Consider the following 20,026-nt stretch of genomic DNA (forward strand, 5'->3'; position numbering starts at 1 on the left):
AAAAACTTTTGGAAATGTTTAGGGGGAAGAAGATGATGAGAATCGATTGTTAATGTGTTTTTATTATTTGGTGGTTAAAAATGCACTTATTGAAAAGCATTATTTAGAAGGGTACCATTTCTATTTCCTGTTGAAGGAATATTTCAGCATCAACATGTATACATACACAGTTCTAAATAAAAATAATTGTTTTATTATTACTATAACTCATATGGTTTTTATATATATGATGTCACTTACCTCCTATTGTTTTTCTAACTTGTCACTCTACTTGTTTAGCCTCATTGCTTAGCCTCAGGTTCCCTTTCTCCTAAAGTTGCTTTGGTTCATTTTTACTTGTCCATTTAACTATCTCTCTCCATCTGAGCAGAAACTTTTGCATGCCATTCTAAGGACACTGTTGTCATACGCTTTGTTTGCATTGTGTAATACACAAATAAATTCCTCTTGCCAAATGCATATGATAGTGCATGCTTTCCTTCAGCACAAGAGGACTTATGACTTGATTAGATTTAATTACTGTTAAATCTAAGATGGAATTTTGCTCTAAACCATTGTCCACTTATACGATTGTGAATATAATAGGGAGATTCTAAGTATTTCATGACCACAGGTTTGTATGGGTCATATTTTTGGTCAAAGGAGAATGTGTGTGTTTATATAACTTGATGTTTTTTTGCTGTCAATGTTTCCTTTTAAACATAAAATTTATCTTTAGATGACTTCATATTTGTAAAGCACCTCTCAGAAACAATCATACCATGCCTAAATTCTCCCTTGTTCAACCTGGGCATCTTTTTTTATTATTCTCTATATGCTACACACCTGTAGATCATGTGTTCTTATGATATGTGTAAAGAAAATTGGACAGATGTACATTTGTGATGATTATGTCAATGAGAAACTGCATTTATTTCCTTATGTTTTCTATTAGATTTGCTTTGATTGTTTATTTTAAGAACAGAAGTAAATAGTACAAGAGGTAGGTTAACAACGATTATACCGGTGAAGATGCAAGAAGACTAAGAAATGTCTGGTGGGCTAGTAGCATTTTTATCAACGTACCATAAAGAAAAAAAAAAGAAATATTTCTTGGGCTTCCACAGCACTTAAAAATGAATAGTATTTTCAAAATAAAGGTCAAGACTATATAAGAGAAATCTGCAACATGAGGCTAGGTATACTCTTATTTACCTTTATAATATATTTTTATTTTCATTTAAGTTTTGTTAATATTGCCATTAGGGAAAAAAAAAAAAGTGTGCATATCAGGCCAACACATTTATTCAAAAAAGGCTATGCTGGCCAACACATAACAATAACTGCTGATCTAAAAATAGGCACCTCTTTTGAGGTGCCTTTCCTGAAGTGGGAAAATACTGGTACTGGTTATTCTTATTCTTCTCAATCTGCCTGGTGGATCAAAGCAGACATTTATGAAATAATTATCCATAGAACAGACAGAAGTCATCTGAGTCAGAATGAAGATTATACAGAATAATTGACAAGTTGTATAAAGAAGTAAATAACAAAACAACAAAATCTCCCTCAAATTCTGTATTCTCTCTTCAATCTCTTTTGTTAATCTCATTGTCAAGTTTTTTCAAAAGTGTTCATTAGACTTAATATCTTCATTTTATCACTCTCATTTTCTAAAGCATTGCATTCTGCTTTCTCCTTTGATTTTTTTAAATTAATCTTTTCATGGCAAAGCCCCTAAGGCATATTGGTGGTCACTCCCAATAGACATGACTCTGATCTTTTATAAACTTGGTTTTCCTGCAATATTTGAATTATGAAAATCTCTCATTCTTAATTTTTCCCTGCCTTTGGATGTACCACTCTCTCTTCAGTAATCAACTATTTTAGTCTCCTCATCCAATAGCTGCTGTTTTTTTCGTGTTACCCTACATCTGTTTGCTTGGGTAGTTGCTTTCTACATTGAATCTGGGCTTGACCCTGTGACTAATTTTGGCCAATGGGACAATAACAAACTTGAAACAAGAAAAGACTTGAAAAATGCTTGTTCATTGGGCTGTACTCTTGGGAGCTAGGAGGCATGATATCAAGCCCAGTCACCACCTGCCATCCCAGATGACACCAGCCTATCCCCAGAAGCAGAGCCCCCAGAAGCAGATGACTGGTAATTGGCCATAGATGTATTAGGGAGCACAGCCAAGATTATAAGAACTGCGAGTGAAGCCCACTACAAATGACACTTCACAGAGCTGTGTGTTCCCAAATGGTGGTTAATGTATGGCGCGGCTTTGGGTGGTTTGCTAAAATGAAAACAATGAACAAATTTACTACTTTTCTTTCTGTGCCTAGATCTTAATTAGTGACACAACTATCTATTCTGTCATCTGTCTGGAAAACCAAAGTCTTTTTCAAATGTCTTCTTTCCATTCTGTCTTTCATCAGTTGATCCTTAATTCTTGCTGTTTTTTTTTAATCTTGCTGTTATTTAAACCTCAAATTATTTTAATACTGAAATAATTGAATGTTTTATAAAATTAATATATATTTTTGATTACTTGATATATGCTAGAATTATTAAGGCAGTAACTAGAAGTACAATGATTTGTTCATTTTGGAATATGGACTTAAGTGCCTCTCTCCACCCTTAGGTTCTATATTCCATATCTCTTTCATAACACACAATATTTTGATTGTCTTATATGGTGTAGGTATGGGCCTATTGTTGATTCTTTAATTTTATGTTATTTCATTAATCCTGAGCCTTCTGAAAGGTTTTTAAAGTCGTCTTTCTCAAAAATAGTATAGAGAATGAAAAGATAGTCTATTTATTGAGGCTTTTTTTCATTTATAAAAACGAAGAATTGTGTCTCTGGTTGTTTCACTAAGATGTAAAATCTCCATCATCTTGATTCCTTGTTTAACCAAAGACTGTTTGCACAGCTTGCAAAGAATACTTTTGTAGGCAATTAAATCTCTACAGTGCCTCTGTCTCATGGCTATGTTTGCCAGCTTTCTGGACCAGAATTTCTATTCTCACTTACAAAGCTAAGTAATACCCACAAAATCCTTGAAGGAATTTAAAATGACGTTTCTGACAATTAGAGTACAAGGGGGAAAACTCTTAAACATTTGGCATTGGATAGTTATATGAGTGAGTGTCTTTTCTTATTATACCTATCATAAGTGCTATGCACAGGAAACGTTTTAAAATATGTTGCCAATATTTCTTAGCTACTTATACCTTGCTACTTCACTCAGAAAGACATGCCCTTTCTAAAGTAATCATGGAAACAAATGAAACAAGTCTTCTGTCAAGCACCCAGTCAACATAGCTTTGTGAGTGGATTGAGTATATCATAGGGCATTGTCAATGTTGACCTTAATGAAACGACTCCTATCAAGTATTATAGTATGTGGTATGCTTCTACACTTTGTTATTTCTTTTCATTTGCATTAATGCGTCTTACTAATAGTAGGTGTTCAATAAATAATGTTAGAATAAGTAAAAATTAACAAACAGTAAGTTATTTCTCTATTCAGATTTCTTTCCTAACTTTTTTATTCCTGTGTCAGCTATAATAAAGGGGGAAATACATAGTTTTGGAGTCTAAGAAACATACGCCACCTCTTAAAAACTTTCCCTTTAAATTGATGTGTTGGTTAGAGGAGAAAACTTATATATAGAGGCGAGAGAGAATTCTAAAATACAGAATTTGAATATAGGTGATAAAAATCTAAATCTTGGGGCGCCGGGGTGGCACAGTCATTAAGCATCTGCCTTCGGCTCAGGGCGTGATCCCGGTGCTCTGGGATTGAGCCCCACATCGGGCTCCTCTGCTAGGAGCCTGCTTCTTTCTCTCCCACTCCCCCTGCTTGTGTTCCCTCTCTCCCTGGCTGTCTCTCTCTATCAAATAAATAAATAAAATCTTTAAAAAAAAATCTAAATCTTATAAAACTGATGGGCACTTTGCTGGGTCAGTGTGAGTGAGGACGGGCAGATGGAGAGACAGATATGGGACAGCTACATCAATTTAATCATATTGCGTTCTTGAGAATATATATTTAAAATTCAGCTATATAAGAATGATATGCTATAAAAAGTGCTAAGACTAATCCTTTGTTTTTTCCTTGGAAATTTTTATCAAAATTGAGCCTGCTATTGCTACTTTTTTAACATGACGTCAACAAAATGTAAATTAAGTTTAGTAATCTGCAAGTTGATAATGAGATAGTTTTTCCATTCATATAAGAAAAACATTATTAGAAATAAACAAGTGTCCTACTTTTTATATTCAGATTCTCTTTTTTTTTTTTTTTCCTGGTTTATATCTTAAAACAACTAGCATATTCAAGGATTAGATCTATGTGTTTGGACAAATGCTGTTGTATTATGTTATAAACAGAAGCGTTTATAGGGATTTGGTTAAATGAAGTAGCAAATGCACAAAAATAAGCCATTAAAAATGGCTTAATACTCAATTCAAACCACTGATGACCACTATTTATGGATAAGAGCATACCCTATTTTCTCACCAACACTTCTGCTTTCTATTTGGCATGCATCCAAATTTCTGCTGTGTTAACATTTGCTCCTGGGAGGAGATGAAGGAAAAAAGGTCCATAAGGTTTCCACTGGCCCAGATAGTAGAAACATCTGCTGGATTCATGAGCAGCTTGCTGGCCCAAGTCAGCAGGGAGAGTTGATGCTTATCAGCCTTGCCATATGAGTCAATATTTCCTGTGCCCTGGGGCTACACAAGCTTAATCAAGAAAAAATAAGGAAGCGCATTACATGTCAAAATTCCCTCATTAAATAAGCATTATATATTTTTAAAGTAACTATCATGGCATTATAAATTATGAATTTAGTACTAATGAAATTCGAATTGTAACAAATAGCAGATTTTATTGAATTTTATCATTCATTATTCAATTTTGAGTAATGATGGATTCCATGCATTTAGAACTTTGCTTACAGAGATTTGACCCTTAAATGTGAAGAGTTTGTTGTTCTTGCTGAGAAAAAGTTTGTCAAAAAATTATGTACCACATTTTTTTTTCATAGTCATCTTTGTAGGTACCTTTAAATTAGCTGGTCAATTATTTAAATGTGAGATTTGGGATTAGAGTCCTGAACATAAATTTAATGAATAATTACTAAATATAATTATTGATTTTTAACACACACATTTGCTATTTCAGAAATAGTTGTATTCAGAAGTGTATACTTATTGCCATGTTATTGCCAATACCCTATACACTTGCAATTTTTGTTTTGTTTTGTTTTTACAGTTGCTCTCTGAGTCTGTGGCTTATCCTATCAGTGCCCTAAATTTGAAAAATCTGTACCTTCCAAGGATTTGTTAAAATTTTCGCAAAATACAGCAATGGATGGATATCTAAATTTAAGCAATGAGACGTATCAGCTGTTACTAATAATATGCATATATTATAAAAATATATATATTTTTATGTATATTTTTATTTATATATTATATACATATAATATATTTATATATTATATATAGAGGAAAATACATCTTATATTTATCTATCTATATTTATCTATGTATCTAACATAGCATACATCTTTGGTTTCAGATCTGTCAAAGCATATAAGACTAGGAATTTGAAATGAAAATCAGTTGTTGCACTAATTATATGTAGAATTCATGAAATTTGGCAGTCTGTTTAGTTTCAGTCTGGTCTGGAAAGGAAATAGGACAAATAGAAACAGTTTTGAGCATGAATAATGTGATTACTCTATTCTTATTGGACGAGCATTTACCTCAGCAGATAGACTATGCAGAAAGTATCCTTTTTGTTAATCTGATACTCTGGTTGCCTGCCCACTTTACTAGAGCAGTAGCACAATTCTTGGTTTCATGTATATGATAATATCCATGAGACACAACAGGCTTTATCCAACATCAAATGTATCCAAAGGTCACAAGACAAGTGATACAACAAGGATGTCAAGAACTCGCAGAAGCTCAGTGACACTGAAATGCTTCAGAGTGTGCACAGTTACTCCTTATCCAAGACTCGACTGCGCCGATTTAGGTACCACACCTCAGGGAGAAGACTCCAGTTCTGGAGTCTATTCAGTTTTTTTGCTTTTTTATTTTTTTTAAGATTTTATTTATTTACTTGAGAGAGAGAGTGAAAGAGAACAAGCAGGGGGAGCGGCAGAGGGAGAGGGAGAAGCAGGCTCCCTGCTGGCAGGGAGCCCAACTCTGGTCTTGATCCCAGGACCCCACCAGGATCATGACCTGAGCAGAACGCTTAACCCACTGAGCCAGTCAGGAGCCCCTGAGTTTTGATGCCTTTGTAGGCACGCAGCCTTCACAAGATTATGTCACCAGTTACCATTCTCTGGTACAACGTCATTCAGTCAATCCTCATTTATTATTCAGTAAATATTCCCAACAATGAAATGTAGATGCTTAGTCTAGTGCACGGCCACCTCCCCAGTTCTCCTTTATTTTGAATCCAGTATACACCTATGAACTCCTTGAACTGCAAAGATGATTCAACCAGAGTCAACTTTTTAGGAAAGACCAAGAACCAGCTGTTAACCCTTTCTTTCCAATATTGTAGTGAAGAGATCACTGGTGTTGCTACCAATACTTTTTTTTCAGTTATCATTTTGCATCCATCTCTCCAGAACATGTGTTCTTAAAATTTCAGGAATCAGTTGAGATATTTTCAATTCCATCTCTATTTTATTGAAGTTTAATTTTAATAATTTCCATTTGAAACATTCCAATTCATTATAATTTTCTATTAACAGATTAAAAATGTAGTAACCCCAAAAAGGGATATGAGAAGATGGCATTAATTCTTTTTCTGCTTCATCAGAAGTAGAATTCTTTGAGCCGACTTATTTGTACATATCTATACAAAGTATCAAGTTTCATTTTAATATTTTCCCACAGCAGTTTCCACTTGCTCTCATAGGGCAGTGTTTCCCCTAGATCTAATGTGGCACTACAAAGGATCTGAACATCAAAGCATGTAAACATGGACAAGATGGGTGAAATCAACATTAATGAAATCTTTGTGCATTCAGAAATGATCAAACAGTGAAAAACACATCCTATTAACCACTGTGTTATTACATTTTTTTTTCGAAAGAGAGCTTGTTCCTTAGGGAATAGTCCAAGTTGATTTATATGTTGCCACATATTGATCAACACTTACATAATTCAGGTGGTGTCATTTTGAACACGTTTCATGTGTTCAAAAATATGTACCCATTATGTCCATAGTGATATCATATGCCTGTTAGAGAATGAAGTGTAACATGTATTTCTGCCTCTGCTAACAAGAATTTTCTACATGTCTTGGGTTCACATACTAATAGTTTCCTTGAGCATAAAAATGCTGTTATTAGAACAGAAAATACTCATTTCTATTATATCAATCAAAGAAAGAATTGTTTTATAAAGTTTTAAAAGACACTCTCATACAGGAGAAAATTTCAAATATTTTATGACCTCACTTTGCAGTCCTTTGGGAACTCATTATTTATTTGAAAGCATGGTGTTGTTATCCATTCAGGGAAATATATCTTTGAAAAAGAACACTGTTTTAAAAATAATGTGTACATCCTTAGATCATTTACCAGCAATACTTTCCTTTCTCCCAGATATTACTGCAGCTTCTAAAACAAGCAATAAAACAGAAATTCTCCATTATTAATAACAAGGCACTTCCCAAAGCAATGGCATTTCAGAGTGGAAGTAAGGAATAAATTGTCTCTCAAGGAGTAGGGGGATATGGGAAATATGGGTAACAATTCTGTTTTGGTACAAACTCAAGTCAGTGAAAATGGGTCACCATTTACTAGATTATTTACAATGTAAAATTTTTAAAAGTACCAAATTTAGTTACCTTTATAAATTATCCCATGATTTAATGAATTATTTGATATTTTCTCAATAAGGTTCTTGTTATAAACACTATTTTTACAGTGATTCATTTCTAAGATTAAAAATCCTTGCGTTAAGCATAATGATTAATTAGCAGAAAAACCATGTCTTCCAGACATGTATATTGAGTCGCTTCCCTCAGTGGCTTGCCATTGTTAGAATAAATGCAAGCTCCTTATTAAGACATAAAAAGCCCTGAATGATCTGGCCTTGACTTTCTATCCTCCCTTGTGTTGGAGCCATTGATCTGTTGCTTTTCATGCACCAGACTCAATGGTTGTTTTTTTTTTTTTTCTTTTTTTTTTCAGTTCCTTCAATAGTCAACCTCTTTCCTGCCTCTTGCTTAGAATCTTTTACTCAGGTAACTTACTTTTGTGAATACTGGCCACCCTTCTCCAACATTTGTGTCCTTTGGCAACTTTTAAATGGCTGGGTCTTTCTCCCCATTTAGGTTTCAGCTGAAATGTCACAACCTTCTTAGCCAGGCTTTCCTGTATAAATTTGTGTTTTCTTGTTATCTCTAGGCTGTAAGTTCTAAAGGTAAAACTGCATCATTTCTAGCTTGTTCACGGTTGTATCTCTAGCACCTACAACTTGAAGCACCTTCTCAGCACAAAGAATGTATTCTTTGAGTAAATGAATCTCATGAATTATATTTTACAGGCAAAATCCACTACAAACGTGAAGATAATTTTCAGGGAACCTTAATGTTATATACATTTATGTGTGTATTTCATATGCCTAATATGAGCTGATTGTACATTATTGGCTCTGTGTTGATACCATATTTTTCTTAGATATATCTTGTATCTATGACATCTCAAAATTTCTTATTACATCCCTTAATCCAAAGAGTTATAATTCAAATAGAAATCTCTGTTGCTCTTTTATGTGAACATCTTTATTTAATGTTCCAATGCAATTATTTAAATTTTCTGAAGAGAATAAAATATGAAAAGAACATTAATGTATAGACAACTTGGCTAATAGTCAATATAATTTTATGCTTGCTGAGTATGCAAATATGTGGTACAATCCAAAAGAAAGATGTTATCAATATACCTCCTACAACTAAGTGAAATCACTAATTAGCAACAATATATTAGGCAACAATTAATTTGATTTGGTATATATATATATTTTTTCATTTGGAATCAGGGAGTACCAGCATAAAAACCAGACTGAAGTCCTAATTGTCTTCTCGATTTATACCTTTCCTTACTATGTTTACCTTATTTTGATAGCTACATTTTATATTTTTTAATCAATTGTTTATTTGAAGTTGGGATTTAATAATGCTTGCTTTATTTTCTTGCATTTTTTTCATTTAATTTGCTCCTAGAAATGTTATTAGGAATTTCAGTTTTCCTTGAGGTTATTAAATATTCTAAAATGTATTACAATTCAACTTTATGTGTTACTTTCTTTATATATATGGACATTCTAAGACCTACAGGGTGACATGGAAAAATAGGTATCATTTTCCCCCTTCTTACGTGTCATCCTTTCGCAGGGGCTGTGCTAATCTTCTCTATATCATTCCAATTTTAGCATATGTGCTGTTGAAGTGAGCACTTTTCCCCCTTTTTAGTCTCAGGTTGAAGTTTTCCAGAGGAACTTCAATTTTAAACAGTTATGTCCCACCCAGTGCAAATTTTTTTTTTTTTGCTTCCCGAAGATTGATTATTGTACATTCAGCACTATATTCCTCACCCTGTCTTCAGAAGAGTCCTACCATCTGTGTGTTCTTTTCCAGAATATTTCCTCCAGGTTGACATCTCAATTTAGAATTTAGTTACGTGATTGAGCTTCACTGTGAACCAGACTGTGATTGTGGTCATAAATTTCTTTTCTCTGGAAGGCTGCCTCTCAAATGTTCATCAGTTAGCAAGTAAAGCTAGTCAGTTCTGTCTAGGTCTTGCTCATTCACCCTGAAAGCAGTATTCTAGAAAGATAAAATGAATTTATACACACATGTTAAGTAGATGTTAGCCTTTTTGAAGTTATAAAAATAATTTTAAAATTCTCTTATTCTTTTATAATGCTTTGTGAGACATATAGTTTCCTTTTCATTTTAAAATTATTTCCTTTGCTTTTTATTTTTCCACATTATAATACTTGAAGATCTATATAATAGGAAGAGAAACAGTTTTATGACTATGAATGTGAACAATTCATCAAGTTCATTTTTTTCTTGAATAACTATACATGCCCATTCAATAAATTATTGTTTGAATTTTTGAGAAGATTCAAAACATTTTAGAATAAATTAAATATAGATAAATTAATGAAAGCAAATATATTTTAATGTTATTTCAAACATTTATTTCAGGGGCGCCTGGGTGGCGCAGTCATTAAGCGTCTGCCTTCGGCTCAGGGTGTGATCCCGGCATTATGGGATCGAGCCCCACATCAGGCTCTTCTGCTATGAGCCTGCTTCTTCCTCTCGCACTCCCCCTGCCTGTGTTCCCTCTCTCGCTAGCTGTCTCTATCTCTGTCAAATAAATAAATAAAATCTTAAAAAAAAAATTATTTCAGCTTCAAAGCTAGATATATTTCTATTTAATCTAGTCTGAGTCCATGATATTTTAATAACTCTTCGTTTATTATGCATTTTCACCGAATAATAGGCAGAAAAACAAGCAAAGAATGAAAACAACTGGTTTTGTACAAATACATGTTTTTAAAATATTGGGCATTCTTTTAAAATTCAGATAATGTTTTAAAACATAGTGAAGCAATACAACCACTAGGCAAGAATGTAAAACTGTCATGAAACAGCTATTCCTAGGATTTTATAAATATTCTCTGAAACTTAGAATTTTATAAATTAAGGAAAATATAAATTTTGTGATATGGCTGAGTAATATAAAATTAATGGATGAAATTGGAGAAATCTACCTTAGGTAGAAAGAAAAACTGCTGGGAATATCTATAATACAGAAGGCTGAGGTTTACAATCTCACAAAAACATTTTTGAAATGTCGGGGCAGGTGCTGATGTAATATTTCATTTACATTACCGGTTTCTTCAGGGTGATCCCTGATCCTGATAATCAAGAATTGACTCTAATTATAAATCCTATCAGAGACACAGCAAAAGGTAACTAGTTTTGATATGATGTTGTGTAGTTAACTGGGTCACCTACTCACAGTTACTGTGTAGGTTAATTGGAAACAACCCAATGGCAATCCCATTGGTTTCCTGGTCTGCTATGAGTGTCCAGGAAAACCTACTATCACATTCTGGAAAAGGGAAAGAGAGGTGAAATTTCTACAGGAGAATTATGATTCTCTGGGTCAGGAGCTGTGGGAGCCACTGTAAATCTGAAAGAGCCTTTTGTCAAGGATCAGAAGCCAACAAAGGCCCTGGGCCAAGCTTTGAGTACACAGAGATTCTGCTCCAGGAGTTGGGAGCAGAATGGGTGGCTCACAATGGCCATAGTGAACACCAGGATCTGGTCTATGGGATTGTAACTGCTGAAGCTGCCAGTTTGGCACTGTTATATTCTGATATCAGGAGGAGAAAGCCCTTCCAACCTTCCTGGCCTTGCAAGACCCATTGCCCGCCAGCTTTGTTTCTTCCCTGCCTTGGTCTGGCAGTTGCAATGGAACACAGGTCTCCAAGTGCTTCCTGTCTCTATGGAAACTGGCAAGCAGCACCAGACTGATGGCCATGCTCCATAGTGGCTGGGCAGAAGGGTGGCACAGAAGGTGGATACCAGGTGTTATACTCTATAAGACAAGCTGAATCCTGAAAGGATGGAGTCAAAGAAAAATAAATTGTATGTGGTCGCTTAGGAAAACAGAATACTTAAAGTTGTTCAGACAAACCTAAAAGCTAGAATGAAATCATGGGAACATTGCTAGAGAATTCCAAATATTTGAAAGAACAGAGGGACATTCCAGGAGTGAAAACATTTTGCACTTAGTTATCAGTCTTAATTTTTCCTCCAATTTCCTTTCTCACATGATAGAGCATTTATTGCACTTCTCTTGAGAATTTAAGCTTGCATTAATAGCATTTGTGCTTTTCAATCCAATAGGCTTTAGTATGCAATATGTGTTTCAGTACACACAACTACTGAGCCACAACTTTCACATTAGAAGGTTATTTGTTTAGAATGCCTTCAGTAATTTGGTGGAAGTAATAGCATGCTGTGTGTGCATTTAGATATATTTTTAGACTCTAAGCAACAAGAATGATCTTGAACTTTCTAAGATTCAGGTTCTTTGTATAAATCCCAAACCTGTTGATGGAACAGATGAAAAGGAAGGGGGAGGGAGGGAAACACAAGGCTGAGAAGAGTTGATGGGAGGACCTAGAGAATAGGAAGCTCCTTTTGTGTATCATTTAGAAATGAATTGCCTATTTCTGTCTTTTCTTATATTTAAGAACCTGTAACAGTACTGTGTATCTACTGATCCATTTGGCACCTGTGCTTTTCATAACCAAAATATGAGAACTTTAATGAGACCAGTATTTTGCATTTAAAATGGGGTTCTTGAGAGGACACAAAAATATTTAAAAACAAGTGAAAGCATTATGTATGCCACTTGACACAGATTCCAGTAACTCTGTTGAATTAAGTAATTTTGTAGACTTCGTTGACAGTTTTCACTTAGTATAAATATGTTCCCAAAGGAAGAATCAAAGTATGTGGCATTGTTTATCTCATGAGAAGTTTATGCTTTCTTATTGAAAAACTGTATCTTAGATTCTCTTCACATCTTGTTTTTATTTGTTCCCCTTCACTGTTGTTAAATCCAGTTCTTCCTTTGAGAAAGTTGTGCTCATTTTCAGGAAGAAAAATAATGAGGGTCCTCAGTTCCTGTTAAATAGCCCACAAAAGTTGATCATTTACCCTGAAAAACCACTGACTGTAACTCCCTCTCAGATGTGCAAGGACTCGCCCTCTGCCTGTCTGTCTAGATATATCTCAGGTGATTATTGCCCTTAGTAAGTAAGCACTCATGCACAGTGTGCACTGATCCACTGTTGTGGCCCACATTTAATCTTTAGTGCAGGACGAGAGATGGAGAAAACCATCACCTTCACTCATCATCCATTCAGGAGATAGCAAGGCTTGAATGATGCTGTTTTTAGAAGCAGAGGCATGTTTTGGGATCAGTGTTCAAACATGCATTTTTGCCTTTCTGCTCTCTTTCAACAATACTGCTGACTTCAAAGATCTCTCTTTTTGCTGCTTTGCTTATTGCTTCTCTACAGTACTGGCACATCACAGCCTGTCAGCAAGGTCGAGGTGGCCATGATCTTAGAATTTGCTTCTCTGTGTACTGTGTGACAGTATGTTGGGTTCTTGGTGGTCAGTCAGTGAGAGCACGCTTGAAATTTGGGAAGCAAGGATGGCTCTTAACTAACTGAGGTCAACAGGAGTCAAGACTCAGTTCAGTTGGTTTTCAATTTGGTAATTCCTGATCCAGACAAGAAAAGGTTTGATCCATTTTTCCCTGAGTATATGAGAAATAGAAACATTGAGGGAATAATGGCAGCTTCTCTGTTTGCTATTTAAAGACAGGGTCAGGAAAGCCATCTTTGCAGACTATTAAATAATTGCTCTTCATTACAGTGTCTTTCACAGCAATAAATTAGCAAATTGTTTCCATATAACTACTGAAACTAGCCTGAATGGTTTTCAGTCCCTGATGCTAGTTAGAAATAAACTTGGCAGCCTAAGGAAACTATCAAGTTCAACAGAGTAGAGGAAAAAAGAGATCGTTTGAAGGACTTTTATTGGAAGAATGATGAATGGGAGGGGAAAAGGACTCCTGGGAAATGATTTGAGGAAAAAGGGGGAAAGGGACTGAAGAGACTCAAAATACAAAGAGAAGAACTTCAAAAATAGAGCTATATTTCATTGGAAAGAGATCATTGGTTTTCAGAAAAAAACCAAAAGCTTCATTTATGCTAAATATGTAGGTAAGAGCCCCAAACAAGAGACATCAAAGGTGGCTTTTCCAGTGGTGTGCTGTAGAAATGATTAACAACTGCCCGTGTGTGAAAAACCACTGACTTGAGCTGTTTGCCAGTCTCCATAGTGAAAAGACTCTCACTGTGGTCCATTTGAAACTAGCAGGGTACATCATTGAGCATAAAGTGAGAAGAGTTACATTCGGTTGACTCTCATGAGCTGGTATGAACCAGCTCTAGTATATTGCAGCTTTTACTTGAATTTCAAATGCTCCTTCACTTATTAAAAATAGATGTAAAAGGTTTAAGTGCATCTTTGAAATCTTTAACTCTAAACTCTATGCTTATTTTATAACAGTTACTCAGTCAGAGTTAAGTTCACTTTCTTTTCCAAACAGTTTTTTGGTTAAGCATGTGAGGTATGAAGACAGAGTGGGAGGGCTCAGAACCTGGCTGCTGCACTTCCTAGCTATGTGACTGTGGGCACATTATTTAAGGTCTCTTTGCATCAGTTCCCACATCTTCAAGGTAGAGATGACAAGGTTGGCATGAAAAATAAATCACTGATAAAAGAAATGTGCTTAGAATAGTGCCTAGAATATTGTGAATGCTCAGATAAATTTAACTGTATTTTTCGTATCTTTATCGTTGGCTTAGTGATTGTGGAAGATGAGATAACAGAAAAGGGTACCATAAAAATGGCTGTTGGGGCGCCTGGGTGGCTCAGTTGGTTGAGCAGCCGACTCTTGGTTTCTGCCCAGGTCATCATCTCAGGGTTGTGAGATCGAGCCCCTCATCAGGCTCCATGCAGGAAGTCCGCTGGAGATTCTCTGCCTCACTGACTCCCTCTGCCCCTCCTGCCATTCTCTCTCTCTCTCTCTCTCTCAAAATAAATAAATAAATCTATAAAATGAATGTTGATGCAAGGGAAATTGGACCAGGAAAGGAAAGTAAAATATTTTCCATCTCAGTGTTCTGTCTACCTAAGAGAGCTTAGGTAGGGATTATTATACTCAATATTCAAGGAAAGTTATTGTCTTGTATGTTTTTCCCCTTCTGGAGCATAAATTTGTCATATCTGTCTTTTTATCCTGTTTTGGGTGCTGACAGTGGTATTGGATGTGTCTGTTCTAGATCACCTCTGTTATATCTTATGTATACTCCTCATGATTTTCAGTTAGAACTTCAAAAAAATGTCTTAAGATAATATACTAATAAGGATTTTATTATTTAAATTTTCCATATTTTTTTTTTGGTAAAGAATTAGTCTCTCCTCCTGCCCCTCTATTTTGACCATGAACAAATGCAGCAGATTTGAGTTACTGTGGTCATTCTCCTGTCACAAGTTCCCCTACAATGTCAGCTACTGCTCTAAGAACATGTTCATTTTGGATAATGAGCACCCACTGGAAGCTCCAACTCACAGTACAAAATGTTAAGCAATGTAACTGATTCAAAGATAAGTAAGATGATCTCATCAACCTGCCCTTTAATTATCTTAGAAGCAACTCAAGGAGACTGATATTTATGCAAATAATAAAAGGGTATAAACACAAGGGGGGGGGAATGATGTACATAGGCTGCCTGGAAAAATAGCTACCTTCTATGATTCCAAAGTGGAAGTTTTGTTTCCTTTACATTTGATCATAAATGTGTTTGATAAGCATAACCCCTCTGAAATCTAGGATGGTGCTGAGTTTAGCCAGAGAAAAGATCCTTTTAAAGGAAGGTCTCAAATGATATGACCAATGCATTTCAGAAATCCTTATAGATGGGGGTAATAAAGAAAGTTATATACCACACCTAGACTGCCTTCTCCCCTGCCTTCACACCATCTCACAAAGTTTCCTGACACTGCAGTCTCCTTATCAAGTTTCTCTTTTTCTGTGCATCTTTCAGATGTTGATTCATACAAGGCAAAGCATATCCCCCAAAATACTTGTTTAATGAATGCATTGAAATGCATTGAAAATGAATCCTTAATTTGGTAACATACTAATTTTGCTAATTGGGAAAATTAGTAACGTCTTTGGAAAGACTCTCTGAAATTGAATTAAATGACAACCTTGAGCCACAAAGAGTTAAAAGAGAAAAGTAGCAGTTAACCTGATGCTCTCTCCAGGTTATAACCAGAAGTAAAAGGCAATTCAAAGCTTGAGAAGAAGTTTGTCTACAAAACTGGCTTTTGAATTGATTTTGGAAACCGCATATCCTAAGGGTATTTAAGATTAGTAGATTCTCCATATGAGTTTGCTCTCTATTGGGAAAAACTAAATTATTTGACTGCAGGGATTTTAGGCTGCAAGTCCCAGGGAACTGAAGTCATAATACTTTAAAGTCAGAATCCACATGGGGAGAAGATGGAGGGAAGTTGTCCTAATCTCCTACCTGAAAGGACAAGGAACAGGTGTGCAAGTGTATATACAGTAACTGGCATGCAGAAGACCCTAACAAATATTTCTTTCTTTCTTCTCCAGGCCAGTAAGGAAAGACTGAAATAATTGTCAAAAGTAAGTTCTGAATAGGATAGGTTATTTGAGGGCAGTTGATATTGACATCCCCTCATATCTGATTTTAATGCTACAACTGAAATTTATGAGGACGTAGTTCAGCTAGGTATGCAACTGAAAATTTCATTGTTAAAATATTTACCCATTTTTTTTTTTATTGCTGTCTAATTCACACTTAAGCAAATAGTGATCGAGTTACTATGACCCAGCAGTCTTTGTGGAAAAATAAGAATAAAATATTGAACTTTCAGAAAAAAACCCAAATGGTTCATTGACTTTGTTTCACCATGGAAAATCACTTAACCTCCCAGTGTCAGTTTATCCATCTGTGAAACGAGAAGGATAATATTTTCTTATGGGGATGTTTTGAAAATTATTTTGCAAATGTAGTGGATGAAATTGTTGCAAGCATCACTGCTCTGTTTCCACTTCTTTAAAGAAGCAGACAATATTATGTATGTACCAGTTGATAGTCAAATTGTCACCTGGGATGAATTATGTATTCTTGTTAGCAGTTGTGTGCTTTTTATTACTTAAAGAATCCCTCCTCTCTCACGTTGTCGAGTTTATGTGTTACATCAATACTTGGGAATCTGAGCAAAATATCTTAAAATCATTCTGAGCTTCATATTTATGAACTGGTAATCTGATATCTCTGGTAATTATTCCTTCTTTCTGTTTCAGTTCATGTTTTCTCTTATATGGTTTTTCGCCTCACCTCACTTCACAAGATTGATAGTTTTCCACGTTTCCCTGCTAGAGGTCACCTTTGAGCTGAAGGCAAAACACATCCCACTCTGGCTCCTGTTGACTTCTAAGTCGACTATCAGAGAATTTATTCCAGACATCTCCTAACCTCAATTTAAAAACTCCACCCTAAAGATTACAGGGAGATATCCTGGGGAGTTGCCATAGTGACTCTAAGAGGTTGGCATTGAGAAGACAAAGCTACTGATATCAGATTTTATACTTGATAGGCTTAATTATATAACATGGTCATGAACCTCTGCGCTTGTGTCATTCAGGTCTGGAAAGAAATTTTCCCCTTCAGGCTCTTCTGTCTCTTATGGTGCCAATCAACAGGCTTCTTGGTAATAAGATCCTTTATGCCAATAGCTCCAGCATAACCTCAAGTGGTGCTTGTGGTAATGATAGAATCATTACAAAACTAAAGAAGAAAAGGGAAATATATTTCATGGGTGTGATTAAGTCATCATAATGTTCTTGCATATGTAAATTATCCTTGACTTAATGAACTACCTTGCTCACATAATAGTATTTTAACCTGGCTCTGGAAAGTCATTTTTTACCCATGTTGATAATTGTTACCAGACTTGGCAGATCTCATCTTCAGATCATCTCACTGAAGTGAAATTTATGTATTATGTTTCCATGTGCATGAATTTTGTTTTAACTACTAGAAGTGTTCTTATTAGGTAAAGCTATTATATGAATTATTTTAATAAATTAGTATGATACTTAGGAAGATAGAATACTTGATTATATTCTAATGATATCCAATTTGACAAGGGTCATTTAAAATATGTGCTTTTTTCTTGATTATAAAAGAAATATATATTCATTGGGGAAAATCAGGAAACTAGAGAAAGGAACAAAAGAGGATATTATCTCTATCTCCTAGGTTAATCTCTTTAAGATTTTGATAGATATTCTACAAGATGAACACTTTTTGAAAAATACTTACATTGTTTTCTCCAACACATTTCATGTTTCTAAAAACAGCTACATCTACAAGAAGCTCTGGTAAAATAGGATTCTTTTTTTTATTTCTTTTATCAGAAATTGAATCTAAAGTTCTAGTATCCATTTTTCATACTTTATTCAGGATTATAAAAGCTACCGCGGAAGTATTTTATCTGCTGCTTTAGAGAGTTCAATTCAGCCAAAATTATTCCAGTGCCTTATTTTCAAAGATGAATAGAGCCACCCTATATAATTAATGCAAGGCCAAAGGAAATTAATGATAATCATGTTACTATTTGAATATAAATCTTCATGTGTGCCTAGGAAGCAAAGAAGGTTTTCTGGAACACATAAGGGAGTATGAAGGAGTCTTAATGGTATGCAAAACTGTTGTCCCCTGATTAAAGATTTTCAATTTTTTTTGTTTTTGTCTTTTTGTAATATATAGTTTTATTGTTGTTTGGTTGGTTTAATTTTTTGGGAGGGTGAGAAGTTAAGTCCAATGTAGCTCTTGGGAAATTAATCATTTTATAACCTTCATTTAATCAACATTTTCTTTAATCCCCTTTTAGGCAGCCAAGGGCAGTTTCCACTAACGCAGAATGTAACCGTTGTTGAAGGTGGAACTGCGATTTTGACCTGCAGGGTTGATCAAAATGATAACACCTCCCTCCAGTGGTCAAATCCAGCTCAACAGACTCTGTACTTTGATGACAAGAAAGGTGAATACATTTTCTTTTAAATGTTTTAATCATATTCTGAAATATCTTAATTATAATGAATTTATTTTTCTGAGATGATTCAAATTATTCGCTTTGATTACCAAACTGCTGCTGCTTGTATTTAAACATGTTAAATATTAAATACTTTAGTTTGCAAGTCATAAACACTAAAGATAACCTATGTCAACTTTTTAATAAAATAAACAGTCTCAATTCTGTTTCAAAAATCGTTTTATGCTTTCTCTTAACCATTATCTTCTCTCTAGATATCATAGTCCTTCATTCTTGTAGTTGCCTTGTATTTAGATTAACTGTTTTTTCCTCACTCCAGGATATATATATATATATATATATATATATACATATTTTATTAACCTTAGCTTAATATATTTAGAAGATGCTGTATGATTTTGGAAAGCTTTGCGATTTTATTCTTATGAATGGGAAGGAAAGTAAGAATTGTAGAAACATTTCCCATAACAAGTTTAAGTAACTTCATGTTTCAAAATAAAGAACTGAAATTTAAAAGATGTATTTACTTCAAGTGGAGTTAGACTTCATTAATTAACTGGGCTCCTAATTGGATGATAGATTTTGATTAAAGTTTTTTTTAGAAAAGTAATGAAATTCATAATATGTAATTCAAGCAAACAACTAAAAGTATACACCGAATTTCCATCCTTCATCCATCATTATAAACATTAGGAGGAAAAGTGAGTTCGTGAACTATAATAAAAATATGGAGCTGTTGCTATAGATAAATTTAAATTATATAGAATATAAATATCTATTTATATATTAGCTATTCAGCACAGTCTTAATATCTGGATTTCTTATGAATCTGTGTAGATACCAGTAAGATAATTTGAAATCAATTCCATTTTAATGGTTAAAGTGTAGTTAAATTAGTCCAATAAATGTGCCCATTTGCCCTAAAATAGGAATTCTGTATTTTTTTATCTTGCTGTAGTTTTCCATCTTTGATGTACTCTAGTTTTAAAATGAAATTTTTATTTAAAATTTTAATATACAGTGAAGGATTGATTAAAAATTTAATTATTGGCTCAAATAATTTTTGAGGTTTTCTTCATAAAAGGTGTTAGAGTTGGTGAAGAGATAAAATCCCTGCCTTCAGAGGACAGACAGTCTAATAGGGGACAGATGATAAACACATGAACAAAATATATTTTAGAATACATTAGTAGGGGTCAAATGTTCCCTATCGCAATAGATAAAAAGATGCATA

At 34.5% G+C, this 20,026-nt stretch overlaps 1 protein-coding gene and 1 non-coding gene across 3 annotated transcripts in view; one reads left to right on the forward strand and one right to left on the reverse strand.

The window, feature by feature from the left end:
• The window catches only part of CADM2 (cell adhesion molecule 2), a 1,024,870-nt gene that overhangs the window by 767,401 nt on the left and 237,443 nt on the right, over positions 1 to 20,026 (forward strand). For both annotated transcript variants that reach the window (XM_008704693.2, XM_008704703.1), the window contains one exon: positions 18,631 to 18,780. In XM_008704693.2, coding sequence (XP_008702915.1) covers positions 18,631 to 18,780 — 150 coding nt within the window. The remainder of the gene's footprint in view (positions 1 to 18,630; positions 18,781 to 20,026) is intronic.
• LOC121100584 lies at positions 9,380 to 9,488 on the reverse strand. Its single transcript, XR_005832332.1, has one exon. It is a non-coding gene; the product is annotated as a U6 spliceosomal RNA (small nuclear RNA).

This window comes from Ursus maritimus, unplaced genomic scaffold (genome assembly GCF_017311325.1).
Source record: "Ursus maritimus isolate PB19 unplaced genomic scaffold, ASM1731132v1 scaffold_4, whole genome shotgun sequence".
NCBI classification, from domain to species: domain Eukaryota; kingdom Metazoa; phylum Chordata; class Mammalia; order Carnivora; family Ursidae; genus Ursus; species Ursus maritimus.